This window comes from Caretta caretta, chromosome 6 (genome assembly GCF_965140235.1).
Source record: "Caretta caretta isolate rCarCar2 chromosome 6, rCarCar1.hap1, whole genome shotgun sequence".
Taxonomy (NCBI): domain Eukaryota; kingdom Metazoa; phylum Chordata; order Testudines; family Cheloniidae; genus Caretta; species Caretta caretta.
This window is the reverse complement of record NC_134211.1, coordinates 26,006,459-26,032,358: the sequence shown is the minus strand read 5'-3', so window position 1 is coordinate 26,032,358 and position 25,900 is coordinate 26,006,459. Positions and strand designations below refer to the sequence as shown.

The 25,900-nt window shown below is 38.4% G+C and overlaps 1 protein-coding gene across 2 annotated transcripts in view; it reads left to right on the top strand.

Moving 5' to 3' along the window:
- CARS1 (cysteinyl-tRNA synthetase 1) overlaps nt 1-22,174 on the top strand; it is a 50,615-nt gene extending 28,441 nt beyond the window's left edge. For both annotated transcript variants that reach the window (XM_048853962.2, XM_048853961.2), the window contains 12 exons: nt 45-173; nt 1,068-1,197; nt 1,914-2,017; nt 3,449-3,546; nt 5,945-6,134; nt 6,589-6,657; nt 9,633-9,714; nt 17,201-17,281; nt 17,659-17,726; nt 19,237-19,296; nt 20,710-20,793; nt 21,844-22,174. In XM_048853962.2, coding sequence (XP_048709919.1) covers nt 45-173; nt 1,068-1,197; nt 1,914-2,017; nt 3,449-3,546; nt 5,945-6,134; nt 6,589-6,657; nt 9,633-9,714; nt 17,201-17,281; nt 17,659-17,726; nt 19,237-19,296; nt 20,710-20,793; nt 21,844-21,978 — 1,230 coding nt within the window. In that variant the 3' untranslated portion in view covers nt 21,979-22,174. The remainder of the gene's footprint in view (nt 1-44; nt 174-1,067; nt 1,198-1,913; nt 2,018-3,448; nt 3,547-5,944; nt 6,135-6,588; nt 6,658-9,632; nt 9,715-17,200; nt 17,282-17,658; nt 17,727-19,236; nt 19,297-20,709; nt 20,794-21,843) is intronic.
- Nucleotides 22,175-25,900: the final 3,726 nt, after the last annotated feature.

Here is a 25,900-nt window from a genome sequence, read left to right as displayed (position 1 = left end):
AAACAATAACTCTGTACTGAAATCACTTGTTTATCTCTAAACAGGGCCGTCCAGGTTGGCATATTGAATGCTCTGCTATGGCTGGATCCATTCTGGGAGAGTCGATGGACATTCATGGAGGGGGCTTTGATCTTCGATTCCCTCACCATGACAATGAATTGGCACAGTCTGAGGTAGGTGACATGTTCACCATCTGTCTTTAGTTTCTATTATACAAAAATTATACCATTTTTAGATTTGACTGAGACTTAAAAAAAAAAAAAAAAAAAGCCCAGAAACCCCAAACTCTTAAAGTGTAGTTTCTCTTAGCTGGTGACTGTCAACAGAATAGTGAAGTTGATCATATCCAGTGTGGTGATGAATGCACAAAGGAAAAAAACTGAAAAACAGAATTTTTTTTTTCCTCCTTTTTTCTTTGGTTACTGTAATCTTGGGTATTTGTAACTACAGTAGGTACAAATGTTTCAGGCAGAAATTATTTTTAAAGCTGATAAAATCCCTTTAATGAAAAGAATAAAACTTTTTCAAAATAAAAGGCAGAAATAATCTAAATAAAAGGGAGACTTCATTAAACTAATGTGAAATTATATTTTGTCGCTGTCTAATGAGGTTTTATCAACTCCAGCACGTCATCAGATTCTCTTAATTTAAATCCTGCTTCTTTTTTTTCCTTTTATTTAAAACTGTGCTCAGGTAAAATACTCATGTGGTACCTGCACGGAATCCAGTGCTGCAGCTGGATCTGCACAAGTGAGAGTCTGCATCTATGTGGAGTCCACTGAAGTCAGTGGAGCTCCAGGCAGATGCATGTGTCATTGCACATCCAATTGTAGAATTGGGGGCATAATCTGAACATATTTTCGCTCTTAAAAGAGTAACATTTTGTGATTCCTGATCATGTTTAGGAAATGTGCCTTCAGAAAATCCTTTTTGTATCATCATGGTGGTTTTGTTTTGTTACATTTTTTTCCTGTTCAGAAACCTTATGTGTGTGGACGTGTGCTGTTGTTTTTAAAAAAAACAAAAAAACAAAAAACTTATCCTTTCTATTTGTGGTTTTGCTGCAGGCATACTTTGAAAATGATCACTGGGTTCGATATTTTTTGCACACTGGTCATTTAACAATTGCTGGCTGTAAAATGTCTAAATCTTTAAAAAACTTCATTACTATCAAAGATGCACTGAAGAAACATACAGGTAAAATCTTATTTGTGGCAGAAACACTTTTTAAGAAGCTTGTAAAATGTATTTTTAAAGAAAATTTAAGCCAAGAAAAATAGCAATTTTAAAAAAAGCCATAAATTGAACATTATTTCTTGTATAAGTTTCCTGATTAAAATGGGAATTGGCAAGTTTGGGTTCTTCAGTATTTTTTTTTTTTGGTAACTGAATTTGTGCTTAACGATTCTTTTTCGTTCATATTACAGTAGTTTAGGAATATAGAGCATTGGAATCAATTTCAAGCTAAGTCAATTTTGTGGGTAAGAGAGGATGGTTAAGGCACTAGCCTAGGTCTTAGGAGACCTGGGTTCAAGTCCATACTCCACCACATATTTCCCATGTGATCTTGAGCAAGTCTCTGAGGTCCAGATTTTTCAAAGGCATTTAACCTCTTAAAAATGGAAATAGACATGGAGTGGATTTTAAAAAGTGCCTTTGAAAATCCCACTAGGCACCTATCTGCTTCTTTCAGCAGCGAAATACTTCTACAAATCTGGCCCTTTGCTTCTCTGTGCCTTCATTCTACATCTATAAAGTGGAGACAATAGTATTTCCATACCTCACAGCAACATTGTGAGGATAGGTACATTAAAGATGATGAGGTGCTCAGATATTATCATTTTGGAGTCATATAAATATATTCGATAATGATGATTTTCCATCTGCATCTTAAAATTCCTAATTCCTAATAGCACGGCAGTTACGGCTGGCTTTCCTGATGCACTCTTGGAAGGATACGCTGGATTATTCAAAAAACACCATGGAATCAGCTATTCAGTATGAGAAATTCCTGAATGTAAGCAAGCTTTCCTCTCTTCTTCTTTATTCTTTAAACTTTGTGCTATCCTATCCCCCAGTAATGTAAACCAATCCCAAAAGGAGCTAACTGCACTCAACTCCACTGAGCTCAGTGGAAACTCAGAGCTCAGAACACTTCTCAGGGCTGGGCCCATTTTTCTACGACTATGGTGAATACGATGACATTTTTTGTGTATTGTGGAAAATCAAATAAAAATTGATTTTAAGAGTGGTAGCACATTATCCAGTATAACTACATTTAAAATTATAAATTATTTACGTTTTTTTGAGTTAAGGCTGCTACTCTCTATTTATAATTCTTCATGCAGCAATCTGAGACCCTTCGCTATTGTGTGGGCAGGAAAACGAGCCCAATCTAACAGCTTCCAGAAATGCTGTCTTAGTGAAATACATATTTCCTTTTATGCCAATAATACCTAAAGTGGTGAGAAAAATATGAAGAGATAATTAGCTATCGAGGTGGCACAAGAATCACACACATTCTGCTGAATATATCTGGTGTCTTTCATTTAAAAAAAATATTTTTAGTATCACTGCCAGTATCTACTCCTTTTCCCTACTTACACACATCTGAAAACCACCACACAGTTCTGCACAACAGAAATATCTTCTTTAGTGAGGCCTCTTCCTGGAATAAAAAGACTGGTGCATGTCAGGGCTGAGGTGCATTTGCAGAGCTGTCTGGAAAAACTTGCATGGGGCCTGTGCACTGCGAGCAACTCAGATTGCTCCAGCTAAGCCTTGCCTTTTCATGAGCGGTAACTTGACGCACTGTTTTTTTGTTTTTTAAAGTGTGCTGTGTAATTAGTTTTGGTCTGTCAGTTACTGCTAATGATAGTCGGTTTATTGTGGTGATAGTAAAAGCATTAAGCAATACACATTACTTACTGCATCAACACTAGAATGAATTGTTGCTTTAGGGAAATACACAAGTCTAATGAAGGAAAGTCATTATGTACTAGAATCAGAAACACAACAAAAAGACTTTTCTTCCAGACAACACAATTCATATTTTCACAACCTGAAATACAGTAAGCAAAGGAGAGATTCATAACCAATGTAAGTTATCATTACCTCATTTTGTCCACAACTGACAAGATTGTTACAGGGACTCCAAACTAAAAAGATCATAGTTCAAAGAAATTAAATTGCAGTGGTTTGTTGTTAATGTCTAATATGTTGTGTTAGGTCACAACCTTGACAAAGAGCAGCTTAACGCTCATAATATAATACAGTGGGTAATGCAAAATAAGTGTATTTTTCTTATTTTGGGAGGTCTGTAGCAGATCTTTGCTGAAATTGTATCTAGGCACAAGTATTAAAATGGCTAACTGCAAATTTACTTTGGTATAGTAAACACAGGTTTGTCTGAGTTATGCTGATTTCAAACTGCATCCTTCTTTTTTAGGAGTTCTTTTTAAATGTAAAGGATATCCTTCGGGCTCCTAGTGATTTGATAGGCCAGTTTCAAAAATGGGAATTTAGAGAAACAGAGCTGAGTAAAAGGTGAGTGAGCTACTTTTAATTTCTGCATTAATAGCCGTTTATATATGCACAATTAAGATTCCCATTTTTCTAACTGGCATTTCCTTTTCTTGAAAAAGGATCTAATAATACTTTACGCTCTTACAGCAACCTTCCACTGAGAATCTCAAAGTACTTTACAAGCTGATGCGTTTAACCTTGCAACAGTTTTATTAGGTATTTTTCAGCATACAATACATGGAATTAATCACATCACTTCTATTGAAATTCATGCGACTTGGGTGCCTAATTTTTGAATGTCACTCTGTATATGTGTGCTGAAAGGGAACTTCTTTCTGTTTTGAATCTCCTCTAGGTTATGTGACTATCAGGTGTATACTTAAGAAACTATCTGAGAAGGGGCAGATCACGCTAATGTAATGTGTTTCGACTGTACTAATAAAATAATACTTGGCACTTACAACACTTTGAAAATGCAAAGTGCTATGGGGAAACTGAGACAAATGGAAGTTAAGTGACTTGCCCAAAATCAGAGAGCAACGATAAGAACTCAGAAGTTTCTGACTTTTGACCTTACCCTCAATCCAGTAAAACAAAATAGTGATATTGACATTATGGTCTCTTTCCATTTAGATGATAATCCTTCACATTTTAATGAAATCCTACTTCAGTGGCTGTAATTTAAACAGTGCATGATTTGATTCTTCTTTTTAAAGTCAAAGCAACATATAGTTAAGTGTGTCCTTGGGAATTACCAGAGTCATTGTGTCCGCAGTGCTGGAAAGACGGGTACCTGTTTCTTAGTAGCAGATAATGCTGCTTCTGGATTTTCAACTTTGTATAGCAGGCAGGTGGGGCAAATTGACTGTTAAAGGGGAAAAAAATCAAAGCATAGAAAACATTGAGTAAAGGAGAGTGAGAAAGGAGAGAACTAGATACAGGAGGGAGAAAGAGGATAGGAACAGGAAAAAGAGGAGTAAAGGAGAGTGAGAAAGGAGAGAACTAGATACAGGAGGGAGAAAGAGGATAGGAACAGGAAAAAGAGAAGTATTGGGGGAAGAGAGCATTTCCTTCCTCCTTTTACTTGTCTTTCTCCACCTCCTTTTCTTTCTCCTTTCCCTTCTCTTTCGAGTAGATAATGCCCTTTTGGATCTTAAATAAAAAAACTACTTCCTTAAATCTCTATTTTTGCCTGAAGAAATGGGGGACACATACCATATGTATTACAAATCAATTCATGAACAGTTTAAACAGTGTTTCCATGGAAATGTTCATGATTAAGGCTGTGTGTCTGTCACAGAGGTTGCAGAAGTCACGGATTCCATGACATACCACTACCTCCGTGACCTCTGACCCCAGGGCCGCCCAAGCAGCAGGCCCTGGGGTCAGCCACACTGGCTCCTGCTGGAGCAGCCCCACAGCCAGACGTTCCAGCTGCACCAGCCGCTGCTCGGGTAGCTGGCCCTGGGGGCCACCCGAGTAGTGGCCCTGGGGGCGGCCAGAGCAGCCCCTACTTGGCTGCTCCTGGACCCAGGGGCTACCCAAGCAGTTGCCGGTGCGGCTGGACCCGGGGGCAGCTGCACCAGCTCCTGCTCAGCGGCCCCCGATTGCTGGCCCCAGCAACCACCCGAGCAGTGGCTAGTGCCACTGGCCCTGCGGATGGCCTGAGCAGCAGCCAGAGGGGCTGGCCCCAGGGGCCCCCCCAGAGGTCCTGCAGAGCAGCAGCGCTCCGGGGCCCCCCAGATAAGATTTAGTTGGGTATTTATAGAAAAGGTCAGGGACAGGTCACGGGCTGTGGATTTTTGTTTATTACCCATGACCTGTCCATGACTTTTCTAAAAATACCCATGACTAAATCGTAGCCTTATTCATGATACCTGCTTGGAGTGGCTTCATAACATGTAGCTTCAAAACAAGTTTCCTTAAATCGTGGCATTGCGTAGGAATTTATGCAACAGAACACTCAGCTGGCACACAGTGAGAGTAAGCAGCATTAAAATGAAGCAGTGAAGAAGGGAAGAGACTGAACAAGCGAATTGTACTGCTTCTGCAAACATACAGAAAAGTGAGCTCTGAATATATGCTAGGTCTGATTTGTCCTGTCACTATTACCTGTCAGATAACCCACCCTCTCTGAGACTTTGGCAGCAGTATAGAATCAATATTTTATAATGCAGGTAAAATATTTTAACAAAATCACCTATATCATGGACACCAACACCTGTCTCTTAATCATCTTTTTTTTCCTTCTTCAGATATCAACTATGACCAAAGAAAGGGAAATCCTTCCCCCCCCACCTCCCCCACTTTTGCTCCTTTTATGGAAGCACTCCAGTGTACTGATTGGAGCACACGAATTTTGACATTAATGTTATAATGATAATATCATTGTAAACTTGTCTGCTTTTCTCTGATTTAGTTTTTACGACAAGAAGGCAGCCATTCATGAAGCACTGTGTGACAACATTGACACTCGCACTGTCTTGGAAGAAATGCGATCTTTAGTCAGTCAGAGCAATTCCTATATTGCTGCTAAGAAAACTGCCAGGCAAATGCCAAACAGACTGCTGCTAGAAAGTATTAGTTCTTTTCTCACTCAGATGTTAAAGGTAAGTGGTAGTGAGATTTTACATTAAATTAAAAAAGAATAGCTGCCATCACACTACGCAGCTGCTACGGCAATATTTTCCAGACATGTATGGATCAGTACAGTCATTCTGTAGATCTTGCTGGATTCTAAAGAGCCAGTTGCTTAAAAACAAAATCGTAACATTTTATGTATGGGGGGGAATACAGTTCTTTATAATTTTGTTTTACATTAATTTGCATTTGGTGGATGGATAGTTGACAGTGAAGTTGTGCAATCAACATCACCTAAGGCAACATTTGACTGTCAACTATTTAGGATGTTTTAAGAATAAAGAGCAATCTCCTCGTAGGATGCCGGAATATGGATTAGATGAGCCTTGTGGCCTCTTCAAACACCAGTATGTCTGATTTTGGTTAGCCTCCAGATATCTTCTGTCGTATGAATGTGTCTTTAATTTCCTTTTCCTTGACTAGATCTTTGGTGCCATAGAAAGTGATGAAGCACTTGGATTCCCTGTTGGAGGAAATGGCCAAAACATAAATGTAAGTGGAGAACAGAGTACATTCTACTAACTTATTCTGACTACATATAGACAGGTTTCAGAGTAGCAGCCGTGTTAGTCTGTATTCGCAAAAAGAAAAGGAGTACTTGTGGCACCTTAGAGACTGACCAATTTATTTGAGCATAAGCTTTCGTGAGCTACAGCTCACTTCATCGGGTGCATGAAGTGAGCTGTAGCTCACGAAAGCTTATGCTCAAATAAATTGGTTAGTCTCTAAGGTGCCACTAGTACTCCTTTTTTTTTTTTTTGACTACATATAGTACTTGCTAAAATAAGTCTCATTACAAGTAACTACATGTATTAATATTATTTATACAAATAAAAACACAAAATTACACTGATTAGGACTCATTGAAGCATACCAAAAACCAGCAGGGAGGCAGTTGGATTTTGATTTCAGTCTCACTTTCTGATTGCTTTGTAACCCATAATAGTTAATTAATGGATAGTTAAAGGAACAACATTTGTCTGGCGTCTATAGGCAGCCTTGTTCTGTTCATCCAGCAGTACTACTGCAGTGAGGTATTTCTGCTGAGAGCAATTAAGACACACCTTCTGGGGGATGCTGATAAAGTTCTGTCATGTAGGAGCAATCTTTGGCGGGGAATAGGAGTGTAATGCTCCAGAGTGAGGGGAGGCCAATGATTATGGTCTTTGTACTGGAGCAAAATCTAACCTGAAAAATGGCACTATATCTTTAAAGTGTTTTCCTTTAGCACGACATCTGATGCCAGCATTTCGAAACATGGTCACATGAGACCATTCAGATTTAAGTGAAGTACATTTAGAAAAATATTTTCTGTTTCCTGTAAAGAATAGCAATGAAAACATTCACAGAATATCCTATCTTTCTTTGTATAGAATAACAAAACAAAACTACACCACCCATTTTAACTCACCAAGAAAAAGAACTTCCTGTGTTGGAGTTGAGGCAAATGAATGAACACCCAGACTCTGTCTCTGTCTAGCTAGGTATTCATATGGTCCCCATTGCTGTAGCACTGAGTGCTATAGCAGTGGACTAAACAAACATTTACTAGGAGGTCTGTACCTTTTTCTCTTTTCCAAGACTGTATGGGAGAGAGGGCTGTGTGAAGAAAATGGTACTGTTCCAGATCAGAAATCATGAATATTGGATTTCTAATTTAGGTCAGCATTAGCAAACACCATTATCTCAGATTCCGGCAGAAAAGCCAGGACCTTGTTAGTAATCTTTCATAGGTGAGATTAAAAATTTATTTTTTAAACAGTCCTCACAATGCTAAAAGCAAATGTGCCTTGCAGAAGGACTGGCATTAGTGCGGAACAACAAACAAAGCCTTTCACTGTTAAATACCGCCAAGGTTAGGAGGCATCAAAATGAGCTGATGGTGGAGGGGGTTTTAACATCTGTTTGTAAAATCCATGTAATTCTTTATGTCTCTTCCTTTGTAAACAAACACTCTGGCAATTTTAAATATGAAAAATGAATGTCATCAGCCAAGCACATATGAACAAGCCTATAGTTTTGTTTTTTAAAGAAATAGGCTTTCATTTCCAGCATCCATTACAGTATATTACTAATTATTTGATTTTTGACAGTGTCCTCCTTAAATTTGCTACTTTCCTTGAATCTTTTGGCAGCTTTCCTTCAAGGTTTTCTTCGTCTTAGTCGTCTTCTTCTTAGCGAAGTTATCCAGTTGAATGTCCAATTACTTCATTTGGGACCTGATCCATAGCCTCTTGAAGTCACTGGGAGTCTTTCCATTGATTTCAGTGGGCTTTTGTTCAGGCCCACATTCTTCTTGTCCATGACTAAACATGAGGGGATGAGTAAAAACTGAAACAGGCACTCTCTCAACAAAGGCGTAGTCTTTGTTTGAAAACTTTAAAAATAATGACTAGTATATATCCAGTGCTAACCCCTTGCGGTTCAGTAATTCATTCAAAATCCATTCTTGTCACCTTGCAATCTGAAAAACCCAGATTCTAGAAGACTTAGGTTTTCAAGTGAATTTAGTGATGTTGCAAGTTTCGCTACTCTGGAAAGCAAACTCCTCCATCTGTATCCACAGAACAGAATACAGCAAAGGTAGTGGCAGTGCAGGTTCCCCATGCCACCCTGCTCATGTACCACAAGCTAACTTCAGTGAGAAAAAGATAGTGAGAACAAGAGTGTTGTTCATTCTCTATGGCTTGCACCATTCTTGGTCTTTCTGCTGAGACTGCCAGCAGTTGTGATAGTGGTTTTTGTAGTGTGGATTCTTATTCATGACGATCTGGACTGAGCCCATCAACTCATTTCATGTAGGCATTTCCACCTTTTAACTGGGTAGGAGCCCTAACACACAGATGTTGGGGCTCCCCCAAGACCTTTTCCACTCATTTTCAAGAACTCCGTTCACCTCCAGTCTCACACAGGTGCGGTGCTGTTGTGTGAACAGCAACAGTTCCTGTTCCCCAGACAAAGCACTGGTCTTCACTAGCCTTGCAAGCAGGAGTCTTCCTGTGTCGTGTTTTTTATTTTTTTTTTTTGGTATTATCTGAGTTTATTTAACATTACTTTATTGCCATAGCAGAGCCTAATGATGCAAATCATCTCTCTCTCCTTGGAGACACTGAAAGGAAATAAATACTGTACTAGTAACTGAAGGTTCGAGGAAAAACTTCAGCCCAAGTGCATAGTGAACATTGTGTGTGTGTGTCTTACAACAGTGATACAGAATGTTAAACATGAAATGCAGTTCCTCAACTGATTTAAATAGTCGTAGCTCTGTTGAAGTCAGTGGAACTATGTCAGTTTTCACCAGTTGAGGATCTACCGTGAAGAGTTAGCTTCTACTTTATACTATATCCCTTTTAGCTCCAGAGAAGAACAGAGCGGAGTTTGACCCCATAAGTGCATACATATGAAACAGTTTTTGAATGGTTTGAATCTAAATTATTAACTAATCATAGAAATGTTTTGTTCGACAGCTTGAGTCTACAGTGATGCCATACCTACAAGTATTGTCTGATTTCAGAGAAGGAGTGCGACAAATTGCCAGAGAAAAGAAAGGTAAGGGTTAACTTTTTTCAAACATTATTGTAACTGATTTTAAGAGGGGGGGAGAAAAAATTAAATGTTGTTTTTTGATTATCTGATTTACATAAATAGCGTCTCTGCTTTGAGAATAAAAATGGCATATTTATCTGTACCTATACACATTTCTCTGTGTATACAAAAGTAAACCAGAGTTGGTTTAAATCTTTGCCAGGTGTCCTTTTAATTATGATTATCTTTTCTGATGCTTCTAGATATGTTCATGTTAACCTGTTAAAGTATTCAGAATTTCCTATCATTGGGAGAGGGAACACGAGGAGTATGAATGTTCTGTTTCCTGTAGTGCCCACAGTGTGCTAATTGATTGCAAACATAAAAGAAGATGTAGTTCCTGTCCTGAAGGGCGTGCACATTGTAAAAATTGTAAATTGTAATTATTCCTTTTATTGGAACCTTCAACCACTTTGAGTACAAACAGGCTGAGTTGTTTCTTCGTGGTTTGATAGCATAGTCTGATCACAAATCCCCAGATAGTATTTTGTGATCTCTTTGGAGTATTCATAGGGGAGTTTGCTGAAGGTTGTTGTGGACTTTTTTCTTCTCCTTGGAAGCTTTAATGCTGCTTCGTGATTTGGCAACAGAACTGTATTGTGTTACAAATGGTGTTCTATTAATCTCTTTTTGCTTTTGCTTGTTGATGAGCTCCTACTGGATTTCTTGTTGTTCTGCCTACTATTCCCCTTGGGTTTTTATGCATCTTCAACGTATATTTGATACTGTTTTTTTTTAAACTAATGTCATGACTGAGAGAGAGTCAAAATAGGAAATATTGATTTTTTTTTTAAAATAAAAAGCCTTTGATTGAGTAGATTGATAATAGCTAGCAAGCAATTCTAATTCTGTTACCATATTGAAACGTACTAGCCAGAACAAACAGAATAAATATCTTACAAACACAAAAATGCTTCCAATGATGTGATCATTCAGATATAATCAACAAACTTATTTTGGCGTAGTTGATCTTACAAAATAGTCTTACTGGTTTCAAATTTTATGTATTTTAATTTTGATTTTTTTTTTAAAGTTCTTCAGCTCACAAGATGAGTGAGTGCCTTTTACTATTTGAAACATACATAAAATTTATTTTTTCTTTATGCAAAAAAACCTCAGCAGTTGAGATCAGCTGATTCACACTCTAATAGTTGAGGTTTGAATATCTAGGGGCTGATGGTAGTATATTTTCAGGAGAAGAAACCCAGCTCTGGAACTCATTTACCCTGTTGATCCAACAGAACTCAGATTTGTTAATTTTATAGGGCTTCTACTTGAAATTGAACTTTTAAAATGGTTTTGATTAGTGGTTGGGAACATTGCCTCTGAGTTTATACTTTCTTTTTAATTAGGGTTGTTGTAAATTAAGGGGATTTCTTCTTTTTTTTTATAGCTAATTGCTGGCAGGATAATGTTAAATATGAATAATAGTGTTTTAATTTTGTAAATGCACCCAGACTCTTATGTTAATAGGTATGAGTCTTTTATAAAACTAACTATAAAAATAAATGCAGCTTTTTTGCCAATAAGGCAATCCACAAAGCATTCCACAACTCGGGCACCTGTGATCTGGGAATCTTGTCAGAGGACCAGAGGGAGCTATAACCAAAGTGTGTATTCAAACATTATTGAATAAACTCTGTCTTCAACCAGAATGCCCTAATTGTAGGACATTCAAACATCATGTGAAAAAAAGTCTTTATCCATTTACAAGACTGGCAGACATCTGAATCGGAAACCTGCATTATTCATTCTTAGTAGAGTCTTGATTAACTGTGAATGTTTCTATTGATGATGATAAATGGGGGAAAGAAAAATACCAATGGTGTTTGCTAGGTGTACAGTGGGCAGAAATGACTCTAAATAAAATGCTTTTAATAATATCCAGGAAAAGTGGTGAGTTTTTAACTCATCCCATTGTGTCAAGTAACTTCACATCATGTGCCTTTAGGTTTTGTTTCAGTACTTGGGCAACTGCAAAGTTCCTGTATCTCTGCCTCTTAAATCATACACATTATAGCAGATTTTCTGATCTGTCACAGGCGTTCTTAATGCGAGAGAATAATTTTGTTAAAGCTAAACATCTATTCAAATGTTTTCAAACACCATTGACTCTTTTTTTTGCTTGTCCTCTATATTTCTAACTTCATTCTTATTTCTTGGATCCCCGCTAAGTCTATTACCTTACTGTAAAGTCTTCCATTACTGAAATCTTGGTATTAAGGAATCTGTCGCAGTGTTTTATTAGATGGTGGGTCTCTCCCTATTCTACAGCCAGAACAGAGTTGGGAGAACCTACTCATATTTTCCTAATATATCAGATAGACTAAAAGTAGAACTATGCCTCCATCTTTTTTACTGTGCATCCTCTGTCTTCACTGTTGGCTATAATGTATATTGCTCATTTAATCTTTCAGGGTGACTTATGAATTAACGCTCTTTCTCCCCCCTACTCTCCCCCCCCCCCCCACAAAAAACAAACAAACAATTGATTTTACTAGTTCCTGCCCCCAGCTCTGTTTGGCTTCTGAAACCCACTACCTTGAAGTTCACAGCGGATGTGAAGAATGGGCTAGGAGCATCCACAGGACTGTTGCCTGGCAGCTGGTTCACTCCTAATCAACAATGTGCACCTGGACAGTGTCACTGAGACCGCACCAAATCTGGTTTTCCTATCCATTCCCTTCTGTGGACAACATCAATCTTTGGTGAGAGTGACAACTTACAGTTGGTGCAACTGAGATCCAAAAACAAGTTCCCCACTGTCAGTTAAAGCCTCTTGCTGGGATGGTGCTAACATAGAGAATTGGCACAGTTCAGCCCTAAGGCAGTGCATGAAGCCATTATGCTGACACTTCTATAGGCACCAGTTGATAACCTTCTCTTATAAATTAAGAATTTCTCATGTATAAATTCCTCATTCTCCTCTACCCTGAAGAATTTCTCCTGCTTCTTATATTTAATTATTCATAGGTTCAGACTGGTAAATATTTATAACTCAAGCAGATACTGCTTTTGTTATACATTCAGTAGATCTATCATATTAATTCCATGCACGAGATATTGTCAACACCTTCTAGTATTAACAGATAATGGGCTAAACTCATCTGTGGTTTCACTCGTTGACTTTGTTAGACTTACACCAAGGATGAATTTGGCCGGCTGTGCCCACCTAGCCAGGATACAGAAAAACAAATAATTCACTGGAGATAGACTGCAGACTAAAGCAAACAGTTCTTCTTAAAATGGAACATTTTCATATACACACAAAGGCCAGGGTTGATTCCAGCTCCTCAAGCAAAGAACAGATGAGACACAAGTTCATAACACCAAGCAAAGGCAAGGACTCTGATTTTAGTAGTTTAGACAGTGAGGAGGTGTGTATCTGCACTTATATGTGCCAGTGAATAACTGAAGAAAATAGACCCTCTAAAATAATAGCTTACATTATCCCAATTACATACTTTGATTCCCGTATCTAAGCCTCATAATTGATACTGAAGACTTTCCCTGGTATGTGCAAGGTATTGAGAATTATCATCAAATGTTAGTGTTTCTTATACAACATATCCACCAAGAACTACTTGGAAGTGTTGTTTAGTATATTGAACCTACTGAAACATGGGTGCAAGAACAATTTACTGGGGGGGGAAGAACCTACTTATTAAAAACTCATGATATAAGTTGACCCAAGTAATCTTGTCACCATCAGCCTCCTCTAGGAAAAAATACTTACTGTGAATCAAACAAGGATACTAAATTTGGATTGACAGCAACATAAATACATCCAGAAGCTCTAATGTTTGTATTTGCTCTTGGTGTGTGAACCACTTCTGTTTCTTCTCAAGTAACCAATGTATTTCCTCTTTTCATCACTTTCTTTTATTTCTGAGTAAATACATGTAGTGTTTTCCTCTCTTTACTTCTATTTTTGCATGAATAATAAATCTGAGACCCTGATTACTTGTGATCATTAACATCCAATGGCACTTCTGCAAGAAAAGAGATGTTAGCCGTGCTGTCCTAGCCAATTTCCAATTCAGCTAAGTCACATTCTCCTAAAATCAGTCAGTGCTTCTGCAAGTGACTGACTTGGAGAAGGCTAGAGTGAAATGGATAATGAACAGAAAAGCACTTTGGGAAAGATTTTCCATAGAAATGGCCCGTGCCTTTATTAGCACAGCTTTGAAAATGTGTGATATTGGAAGGATACCGGAAAATAGCTTCTCCACTGTCCTGTTGTGTGTAGGTGGGATAGATGTGATTCAGTAGGGCAGTGGTTCCTGATTTCACCTGTTAGAAAACCTCAGGCAACAGGTAGGTGGATTGGCACTTCCCTACATACTCTCATGCCATGTCTTGGCAGAGTTCACAGGATTTAAGGCCAAAAAGGACCATTCTGATCATTTAGTCTGACCTTCTGCATAACACAGGATAGGAGTCCACCCAGCAGTTTCTGCATCAAGCCCATACCTTCTGTTTGAGCCATTGTTTACCTTTAAAAAAGATAACCAGTCTTGATTTTAAGACTTCAAATGATGGAGAAGCTATCAAATCTCTAGATACATTGTTCTAACGGTTAATTATCCTCACTGTTAAAAAATGTGCACCTTATTTCTACTCTGAATTTGTTTAACTTCAGCTTCCTTGCTGTGTCCCTTCTAATTTCTGTCTACTTTCTCTTTTCCTCATCTCTCTCTTCCCCTCGTCCCCTTCTTTCTTGTGATGTCCTTTTCTTTACTTCTTCCAATTTTATTCACTTTTACTTTTTTTTTCCTTGGGGGAAGTTTTAGTGTATTTTTCCCTTCCAACTCATTCTGCCACTCATCAGCAGGCTACAAACTAATTGGGGCATGAGGCATCTTTTGATAGCTTTCTGTTGCTGGGACACCTGCTTTTGCAGCAGAGCTATGTTATGAGAGCGAAGACAAACACAATGCTTAGTGTGACAGACCGCTTCCTATATCTACAGTACTATACACAACCTACTCCTGTGGCTATTTTTATTAGGGGACCACACATCACAGGAGCAGAGAGGCTCAAGTATTTTCCTAGAGCATTAATCACAGCAATAAACTCACAAAGAGCAGTCAAGTGGCTCCAGGCAGGGTGCAGCTTTTCCAACTGCCTTGAACCCTTTCTTGTCCACTCCACTCTGCCCCGCACCATCTTAGACTAGGTTAGGAAATGCTGCTTTAGGGAACACTGCTGTGAGAAATTCTGAAACCGCAATTCAGTATGGGAAATAGAGCTACTAAGAAATGCTACCATGAAATAAGGCCATGTTTTCATTCATTTAGCAATCAGCCTGAAAGAGAGAGTAGAGAGGAAACAGTAATAATGGAAAAAGGCACTTAAATATCTAGAGATTTTTCATATATAAAAAGCTAAAATAAAGCTCTGTGTAGTTGCATTCGTTCTGGTCAGCTCTGGTTTCTTTCAGTAGTGTTTGCACTTTCCTGTTTTGCGAGCCAAAACTAAAACTCAGGCAATCCTGCCAGAAAAAAACATGCTTTTAATTTAACCTCCAAAATGTTGTGCTAGAAACTAAATGTCTATAAAGATTTGCTAAATATTTATCTGAATTAGTGATTCAGTATTAAACATTAAGCTGCCTGTCTTTGAAATTTCTCTTCCCCCTTCATTGCTAGATTCTTCAGCAGGGTTTAGAGGATTTGACTAAGGCACTTGGAAGTGGACATTAACAGAGCCTTAATATATGTTTGATTAGGCGGGGCTGGAGATTCAAAATATATTTGAACAAAAATGTTATTTCAAGCTCCAGCAATTAAGATTTCTTGATTAAAAATCTCTTTAATTAAAACTAAAGCATGTTAAATTATTTCCCCTGACTGACATGATCAACTGATAGCTACATAGGTGATGTGCTTCAAGTCTTTAGAACGTATATTACTATTAACCCATCCTTCCTTGCTCACCTGTATATTTCATTCATCCATCTGTTGCGTCACATCATTAATGTATAATGTAAACTCTTTGGGGTTGGGGCTGTCGTTTTATTGCATGTATGCTGCACCTAGTAAAACAGAGCCCCGATCCTTGATTGGGGCTTTGCTGCATTACAAATAATAATGGTAGTAAACATTTAGGCAAAATATATCCTCAGTTTCACCATGTGTAGTTGAGTTAGCCCTCTGTGAAAGAGACTTACGGTCATGACAACCAGTTTTTTTACATAACTTGCAGTGATTTTTTTAAATTATACTTATTAGTGACATCCTGGAAGATAACTAGATGTAGCTGGCAAAAAATAGTGAGTATAGCTTTTTGTGTATAAAATATTCAAATTATAGCTCCACTTTTACAAAATTGTTTAAATAGTTAATCAAGTGAAGGAAGAAATGGTTTTGATAATTTTAATGAGAAAGGAAATGAGGGGACATGATCAAAATATATGCAGTACTGAAAGGTACAGAGGAAGTCTCTTGAGTTCTGAACTCAAGAGTAAGGAGACATTCAATGCAATTAAAAGATGGCAAATTCAAAACTAATAAAAGGATTATATTTTTTACACAATGAATAATTAGACTGTAGAACTCGTTGCCACAAGAAGTCATAGAGGCCAACAGTTTAGCAAGATTTAAAAAGGGACTGGGCAATTATATGGATCTCCAGAAGATCTAAAGTCATTACAACATCATCATTTTGGAAAGGATATTAAACTTCATGCTTCAGAGCTTAAGTCAGTCTAACTATTAGAGACCTGGATGAGACCTAATGTGAGAGGGCAGATTTTTTCACATCTGACTACCGTGAGGTTCTTACATATTTCTCTGAAACATCTGGTTTTGGCCACTGTTTGAGACCGTATACTGGACTAGATGGACCTCAGATCTATAGTATGGCAATTCCTAGGCTCGTTCTTAGAGGAACTATTTGGACACCAAAAGTTGCTATTTTTCATCGTTGTATGGAATGGTGAAGAAGTCATTAGTAGGGTGCTAAAATACTTTTAATATACAAATTCACAAGGTACAAAAGGCTAACTTCACAAAATGTCTTTTCTTTAAATGCTGAGATGAGGAATTCTATTTAGGGCTAGAAATCATGCATTGTAATGCCACATGACTGGAGGTCTGTTTAACAGCAACTGCGAGACTCTTGAGCCTCTGAGCAGTTACATCACAGAGCTGAGGTATCTTGTTGTTTTTTTGGAGTAGCAGCAGCATCTTGACAAATTCCAGGTCTATCTAGCAGAAACATGCTTCTCTGTCTCACAGGGTCAAGAGATTACACTGAGCCAGAGGAAGAAGGAACTTGTAACCTTACTTACATCTATCACTTAAATAAACAAACAAGTAAAGAAATAAAAGAAACTGGTCTAACTGTAGTAATATTTTACTTGCATTAAATTACTTGCAGCGTGGAAGAGAACTAAATTTTCATTTTAAACTAATATCAGAACTTCTAATTTTTCTGTGCCTTGTAGTAACTGAAGTACTGCAGTTGAGTGATGCTCTTAGAGATGACATTCTTCCTGAGCTTGGAGTTCGATTTGAAGATCATGAAGGTAACAAACTGTCTGCCTGTATTGTAAATTGTAGCTATTGCTAAAATTTGGTGAATTCTTTTCTTAAGATATTGAAAAATGTCAATATGATCAAGAATAATCAGGAATCCTTGTCAATCTTACTGAATGCACAGAGCTTTAACAGATTTAGTTTTTAAACTTTCAAAAGCATTCAGATAAAATGTACGTTTGCATCTCCTTGTACAGTGCTTAGCTCCTCAGTCATTTCTAAATGGTCATTTTGGTGGCATTTGCATTTAACTTAGTAATACAATTTGAAAAGACTATTGCAGGATGTGTTTCAAGAAACGTTTGTGGTACCAGACGTATAAGTGTTGGAACTGCTCTGTGTTTATTTTTCTTTGTTGTTTCTCCAGGACTCCCAACTGTGGTCAAGTTGGTGGACAGGGAGACCTTACTGAAAGAAAGAGAAGAAAAGAAAAAGGTTTTAAATTATTTTAATTCTTTCATGTTAAACTAGTTTGTGTATTATATTATTTTGCACATGTAAAGTAAAACACACATTCTTATTGACATTACATATTTCCTTGCTGATTTGTGAGAGAAATGGCAATTTTAACACAAACAAAATGGAAAATAGCACACCCAAATTGATAGCAGAACTCAAGTGGCACTGGAGAAAAGGAATTTGAGATAATTGCTTGAAAGTATGCTATGGGGGATTTAAATATCTTTTCAAGTTTCAAAAGGCTTTATACAATTATGATGTGCTGGGTATGACGTATTTATTCTTTTGTCTCCCTGGTAGAGTAATGCCTATGAGTAAAGTATTCTTATTTATTTGTCAATACAAAACAAAGGTAAATATTTCCATACAGTTAGCAGTACTGATTTGACATCTGCTGATAAAAACAGAATGAAATTGCTAAGTCTTCATTAATGTAGCACTGAATGAGGCAGGATTCCTGTGGAAAAAATAGCATGTGATCATGTAATTAAAGACTGAATCATAATGCACACCCCCAAGGTGACTGAATTAATGCTGCACAGGAATCTTAATTCTAGGATTTCCTGACTTTTGAGTGTTTGACTTTGCAACCTTAATAGTCTTTTAATGTAATTTTTTGTGTATACGTTCTCTGTTTTAAAATAAAGTGAAAAAATGGCAATTCCATCATTTGGAGTCATACTGACTAGAGCTAGTTTGGAAAATTTTGTTGTGTTTTTTCCATGGAAAGTTTTTGACTCTTTGGCAAAAAATCAGAAACGGAAAGGTTTTAGCCAAAAACGTTAATATATTGATTAGGAAATGTCATAGTGCTGCATGGGAGTTGCAGTTCAGGTCCTTGTGCTCTCATTCTTTTCTGTGGCCTGGGCTCCCTGGCTAGACTATACATCTCCCCTGCTGAAGTATGCTCAGTACTGAAAGAATCTTTGGAGAATTTAGCTGTCAGACTCTAACAAGTCTGAGCATGTGTAAACTGAGACTTTCCAGAGATTCATAACTTGGCCAAATTTGGACAGCTTTTTCCCATAGGAATAGCAAAAGGCTCATCCTGTTACAAAGATGACCTTCCTCCCAAATTTCAAACCCTTTTTTCAAAGCATGGAGGACCATGGCGCACTAGAGCGTCTCAATTACAATTGTAAGGATTTTTTAATGTGGGCCTAATAATGTATTGATCCCTAATCTCTTTCTGAGTAATGGCTGAAACACTTCTGTTGAAACTTCCCAAAAATATTCCGGCTGAGGCAGACACCAGGCAGGGAAAATTTCAGTGTGAAGAGTTGGTTTGGCAAAGGTATACGCGACTGAAAACAGGGTCTTATAATAGACGCATTGAGCAACAATAATTATAGGTGTCATTACCAGTTTTGTCTATAATCAGATATCTAAAACATAGAGCTACTTAGCTGACATTAGTAAGAAATAACCTACTGCAATGGTTTAATTTTGATTAAGTAATGCTGTTTTTCAATTTGACTTTTTATAGATTGAAGAGGAGAAAAAAAGAAAGAAAGAAGAAGCATATAGGAAAAAACAAGAACAGGAGGTAAATATTCAAATATCTTTTTAACATACATTAAAATGGGCATTATGTTTTTGAAGATGTGCGTTAATGGCTATATTCTTATTCAGGCAAAAATACACTGTGGGCTGAATTTTCAGTCCAGCCTCAGCTGGCCCTCCATTTTTAAATTGTGTTGTTTTTGTTTTTGGTGAGTGAAAATTAATGGGGTGGGCAGTTTTTTGTTCACAATTATTTGTGCCTACAAGTTAGGTCACTTAAATGTTCAGGTCTTTGTTCAGACTTTGTGGTAAGTTTTTTTTTGTTTTGTTTTGTTTTGATGGGGCCATCAGAGATGGTAAGTGCTTCTTAAAATACCTTGTAGCACGTTTTTTAGTGAATAGATGTGAGTAGGATACAGCATGCACAACAGTTTTAGAGCTCTGGCAATTCAGGAACATTTAACTTAAACAGGCTTCTGCCTGTGTCAATTATATTTTCTTCCCTCTCTTTATTATTGTATAGATATGCATGAAAACAGCATCTTTTTCCTTAAGAGTCCATCTGTTCCTGCTACTTATGCTTCACCTGAGTCTAATTTTCTGTGAAGACACATTCATCTCCATAGCATCTAATTGTGATTAGCACAAAGGCTTAAGACTCCAGGTGAGGAATAAGCACCAGGAGCCAGATGCTCTCTTGAAGAGCAAAGATCCTATTTCCATGCAAATTGCACTAGTAATGCAATACAGGAAAGTAAACCTTCAAAGTATGATCTACAGGGAAAATTGTCTTTAAATAGGATGTTTCCTTTTCATGAATCTCCAAATAGCTTTATCCATTCTTTTTAAAATTGTTTATGATTTCATTGCTTTTAATGATCTTGAGAAGCCACCATTTTCAATAAAACCAAAGTTTAATTTTCCTTTAATATGGTTTAGTTATTTTGGGCCCTGATCCTGCTACAACCTGCATGGAGCCCTATTCAAATCAATAGGATTTCTGCTTGGACATAGGGAAACATCTGCAATGAGCTCATTGCCAAATAGCTTACTTTTTATGTTTGTACCTAAAATACAACAAGAGCTCAAATTAAACAAAAAGTACATCTGGCTTCTGCACCACATAAGCTGACTATTTTGAGCTGTAGCAGGGTTGTTGTTTTTTTGTCTTAATTGGATTCTAACTGATTAACTGTTGCAACAAAGTACTAAATTAATTACTTATTCCCCCAGACAGATATGTTCAAGATTCATATAGAGTTGTCCCTCACTGATGATTCCTTTCTCTCCACATAATGGAAAAGTGTGATGTGGGTCTCCTTGATTTGCAATTTAGATGTTCCGTGCATCAATTAATGTACACCCAGGGACAGCTTTTCAGAAAAGGACAAGTGACAGTGTAATTCGTTAGGATGCTAATTAACTGTAAAGTTGTAATGCATATTTTATATTGCAGGCAGCAAAACTGGCAAAGATGAAGATTCCACCACATGCAATGTTTAAATCAGAGCTTGACAAATACTCCAAGTTTGATGAAAATGTAAGAAGCATGGGGAAATTTTCTTTATGCCAATTGAAAAATAAGAACTTAATAACTGACTAAAATTCCTGATCATTTCCTCACTGAAGTCAATAGTGCATTACCAGTTAATTTGATGGGAGCAGGTTCATGCTCTTAAGTGTTCACTGAATTGTACCACATTGATGTCCTGTGTAAGGGTGTATGTAAGAGCCATAACTTTTAGAGGGTTTCCATAACATGGCCATCCTGCTACTGGGCAAGACTTCTATGACTTTTGGGATAGAAATCTTCTTAAAGATTAAATTGCAGAAACTTCCTGTTGGGAGGCAAAGATTGCGCACACACCCTGTCTCCCCCTTCCTCTCACTCCAAAACCTGGCAGATTCAGGGGATCTGTTGGAGACCCAGACCATTTGCATGGAGACTCTGTCCACTGTGCCTCCTCTCCCTCTCCCTGACAGCACAGCTCCATTGGACCATGCTAACAGGTTCTCTCTGTCCATTCCCTGGAGGGTGAAGGCTGGTGCTATCTGGGAAAGGTAATTGTATTACCTTTTCTGAGTAACAGCTGCTGGACCAGCACTAAACCAACGTACATTGCCCCCCAGTCTCCTTCCCCAATGTGAACCCTTGAGTGCCCTCTGCAGGCGAGCAGGAATGGTGCTATGTAGGCAGCTGAGCCCCTGCCGTGCAGAAGTGGTAATGAGCACATGGATGACCCTCTGTGCACAAATCATGGGGAGATAAGATCTGGGCTGAAAAGAGCAGTCTCAGTATGACCTAGAATATTTTATTGCATTTGCTTTAAAATCTGGAGCTTAATAATAAGCTGATATGTCTTGAATAGTGGCCTAAAGCTCCTGATTTACACAAGCCCTCTACTATGGTGCTATGTTCATTCATTTAGAATGTTTTATATTAATTATGCTGTTACTCCCTTCTATCAGTAATGCATGATTCTGGTGGAAAGAGGTGATAAAATTTAGCCACGAATTTATCAGATTGACCAAAGTCAAACAAAGTATCTGGACGAAAATTTCTAAGATATTAGTGTTCTTAATATTCCAGGGATTTCCTACCCATGATACAGAAGGCAAAGAACTCAGCAAAGGACAAATGAAGAAACTGAAGAAACTTTATGAAGCACAGGAAAAACTGTACAAGGAGTATCTACAAATGGTTCAGAATGGAACTGGAAATTGAGAACAAAACCAGGACATTCTTCTTTTTTAAAATAAAGGCGAGAGCTGGGTTATTATAGGAACAGTAAAGAGCATATATTGATGCTCATATTGTGTTTACATGTTCTACTGTGGTCAAGCTAAAAATACTTGTTTACCTGGATTAATATATCATCAAGTTTAGAGTGTCAATAAAATTTTATTATTAAAAATAAAAAGAGCCTGTAGGATGTTTGTGTCACAATCATTATATATTGAACACTTCTCTTGGGGAAGACAGTGTTCAGTCAAGAAACCTATGTGGGTTTGCTGCTTGTTATAACTTCTTCAGGCCCCTGGGTAATTTCTCATGCATGTCGCTCTTTAGCCAACTAATATCCAGTGTAGCTTGTGCTTTGGAATAGTTAATGTCACAACAAGTAGAACTTACTGAGACCTACAGCAAAGCTAATCAATTTGTCCCACAGTAAGAACCATAAATATTTCTCAAATTATTTCAATGACATTACACAGGCAGAAAGTACCATAAATAGTTCAAGTAGGATGCATCTGTTGCAGTTTTTCAAAACCCCAAATATAGACAAATAAATCTATGGTATAAGCAACAGTCATTTCCATAAGCTGGACTGTCACAGCCCTCACTTGGCCAAACAGAGCAAGAAGGTTCCTCCCTGCTTGGCCCAGCTCAGCTTTTGACTTCAGTCATGGAGATGAGTGCAGGGGCGAATCATCTGCTCTGAACTGTGGGTGGGGAGAGAATGGTCAGGGCTAGACAGTGGGAAGAGGCCTGCTCTTCCTCGCCCACCCCTCACTGTCCAGAGGAACAAAGGTGCTCCACATAAGAGTGAAATAACTTAACCTCCTCTGAGCAAGATGGAAGCAAGGGAAAAATTGTGAATGTTAAAATTCACTGTCCGGACTGCTCCGAGAAAAGGAGTACTCCTTTCCTTTTTGCGGACACGGACCAACACAACTGCTACTCTGAAATCTGGTCTGCTCCTGGGACAGTGCAGTTTTGCACTCTACTGAACTAAAGACATCTAACATTAGAATTTGCAGTGTTTAAACAAACAGATGACTGCGTCTTTAAAGACCCAGCATGTTGTTTGCTTTCAGTCCCGTGTTCCATCTTACATGAATTCTATAGCTCAAACAAGATGTTCAAAAGTGACTAGTGATTAGATGCCTCAATTTTTGGGTGCTCAACCTGAGACATCTTAAAGGGTTCCGATTTTCAGAGATTGAGAATTTAGCATTCTGAGAACGCAAATTTCAAGTTGTGTATGCCTGAATCACTGGACACTTCTAAAACCTTGTCCTTGGTGTCTGGCGATAATCTACATTGCAAGAGGGGTATATGTTAAAACACAACTACTTCAAATTCAGGTGACCTTAATAAAAAAGGTTTCAGAGTAGCAGCTGTGTTAGTCTGTATTCGCAAAAAGAAAAGGAGGACTTGTGGCACCTTAGAGACTAACCAATTTATTTGAGCATAAGCTTTCGTGAGCTACAGCTCACTTCATCAGATGCATTCAGTGGAAAATACAATGGGGAGATTTACATACTTAGAGATCATGAAACAATGGGTGTTACACACTGTAAGGAGAGTGATCACTTAAGGTGAGCTACAACCGGGGGGGGGGGAGAGGGGAGAGACTGAAGTGTTCTCCAACTGGTTTTTGAATGTTATAATTCTTGACGTCTGATTTGTGTCCATTTGTTCTTTTACATAGAGACTGTCCAGTTTGACCAATGTACATAGCAGAGGGGCATTGCTGGCACATGATGGCATATATCACATTGGTAGATGTGCAGGTGAACGAGCCTCTGATAGTGTGGCTGATGTGATTAGACCCTATGATGGTGTCCCCTGAATAGATATGTGGACACAGCTGGCAACGGGCTTTGTTGCAAGGATAGGTTCCTGGGTTAGTGGTTCTGTTGTGTGGTGTGTGGTTGCTGGTGAGTATTTGCTTCAGGTTGGGAGGCTGTCTGTAAGCAAGGACTGGCCTGTCTCCCAAGATCTGTGAGAGTGATGGGTCATCTTCAGGATAGGTTGTAGATCCATGATGATGTGTTGGAGAGGTTTTAGTTGGGGGCTGAAGGTGATGGCTAGTGGCGTTCTGTTATTTTCTTTGTTGGGCCTGTCCTGTAATCAGGAGGTTTATTCCCCCACCCCCACCATTCCTCAGACATTCTTGTCAACTGCTGGAAATGGCTCACCTTGATTATCACTACAAAAGGTTGTCCCTCCTGTTCCCCCCGCTCTCCTGCTGGTAATAGCTCACCTTAAGTGATCGCTCTCCTTACAGTGTGTATGGTAAACACCCATTGTTTCATGTTCTCTATGTATATAAATATCCCCACTGTATTTTCCGCTGAATGCATCCGATGAAGAGAGCTATAGCTCACGAAAGCTTATGCTCAAATAAATTTGTTAGTCTCTAAGGTGCCACAAGTACTCCTTTTCTTAATAAAAAAGAAACTGCAGAATGGATGGCCTAAATAGAAAATTTAAATAGTGGTTTTCCTGTGGGACATTATCTAACTTACCAGAATGCCTAATGTCTAAACATTTAACAACAAGGAAAAAAAAAGAGGGGGGGGCATTTAATATTGTTTGTCTAAAGCATTGTCATCTCAATGAACATTAAGGCCTTCCTTACTACCATTTGGTGGGCAATGAGAAACAAACATAAAATGCTTTCATAAATAATGTTAAAGGGGTAATGTTAGAGTACAGACGTTTCTAACAGTGTACACTGTTATAAGGACAATAGGTTTCTCAGCAAGATATGTTTAGCAATGCATGACGCGGTGTCTCTCATCATGCTTATCTACATATGATAGAATAAATTTAAGGTAACCCCATACTCTCGTTGACATTTGTTTCCTGTGCATAAACTAGGCAACACCTGTTTAGATTCACCTTTCTTTGCTGGGAACCCCTAAAACCAGTTCTCTTGCTGGGCTTCTGCCATTGCTGCTGGAAACCTGTAAAACCCAGCACCCTTCACAAGCGATGACCCCATGATGATGGCCTAGGACCATTACCTTGTATGGTAGAGATTAATTTTCTGGCAGCATGAATGATATGATGGTTGTAAATAGCAGCCAGTCACATAGAGCTTCTCAGCAAAATTTGACACAATGAACCATGCATAAGATATTGTAGCAGTGACTAAGGGATGTTGCTGAAATGTCTGGCACTGCCTTTCAATAGTACAAGGCATTCCTAGAAGATAGAATCAATCAATAATAGTGGACATGTGCCTCAAGATACTGGAAATTCAGCATCCCTCAAGCTATCCTGTAATCTATGTAATTTAACATAGGAGGTTTACCAAGATGATGTCTGAGCAGGAAGGAGCTCTCCTGAGATACATAGACGCAAATGGTCACGGTGAGCCTTCTGGCCCCAGTGCGGATGTGAGTGGTGAGGAGATGCCTGATCTTCCAGTTAGAGTGCAGGTGACCTGGCAGCTACTTCAGCATCCATATCTCCATCTCAAATGGATGTAACCATGCACATTCCTGAAGAAAAGTGTAGATCAGAGAAGAGTGTGGTGGAGGCGCAAGAAACAGCTGCTGCTGAGTTTAGTTCCTTAAGTCTAGATGATCCAAGACTGTAGCCTGAGGGACTTCCTTGTACTGCATGGGCCACAGCAAGTGAAAAACTTCATGTTCCCCAAAGACAATGAAAATAGAAGTTTCCATCCAACACTTTACTGGTGTGAAATCCCCAGTGGTGACAAAGTGGAGAGGCCATGGCTTATGTACTCAAAAACCCAGAATACTGCATACTGTTTTTGTTGCAAACTCTTCCAGTCTAATGTTCCAGCCACATTGGATTCTACAGGAACAAAGGACTGGAAAAATCTGGCTAGAAATCTGTCATGCCATGAGAAGGCAGCAAATCACCAGAGAGCATTCCATAGGTGGAA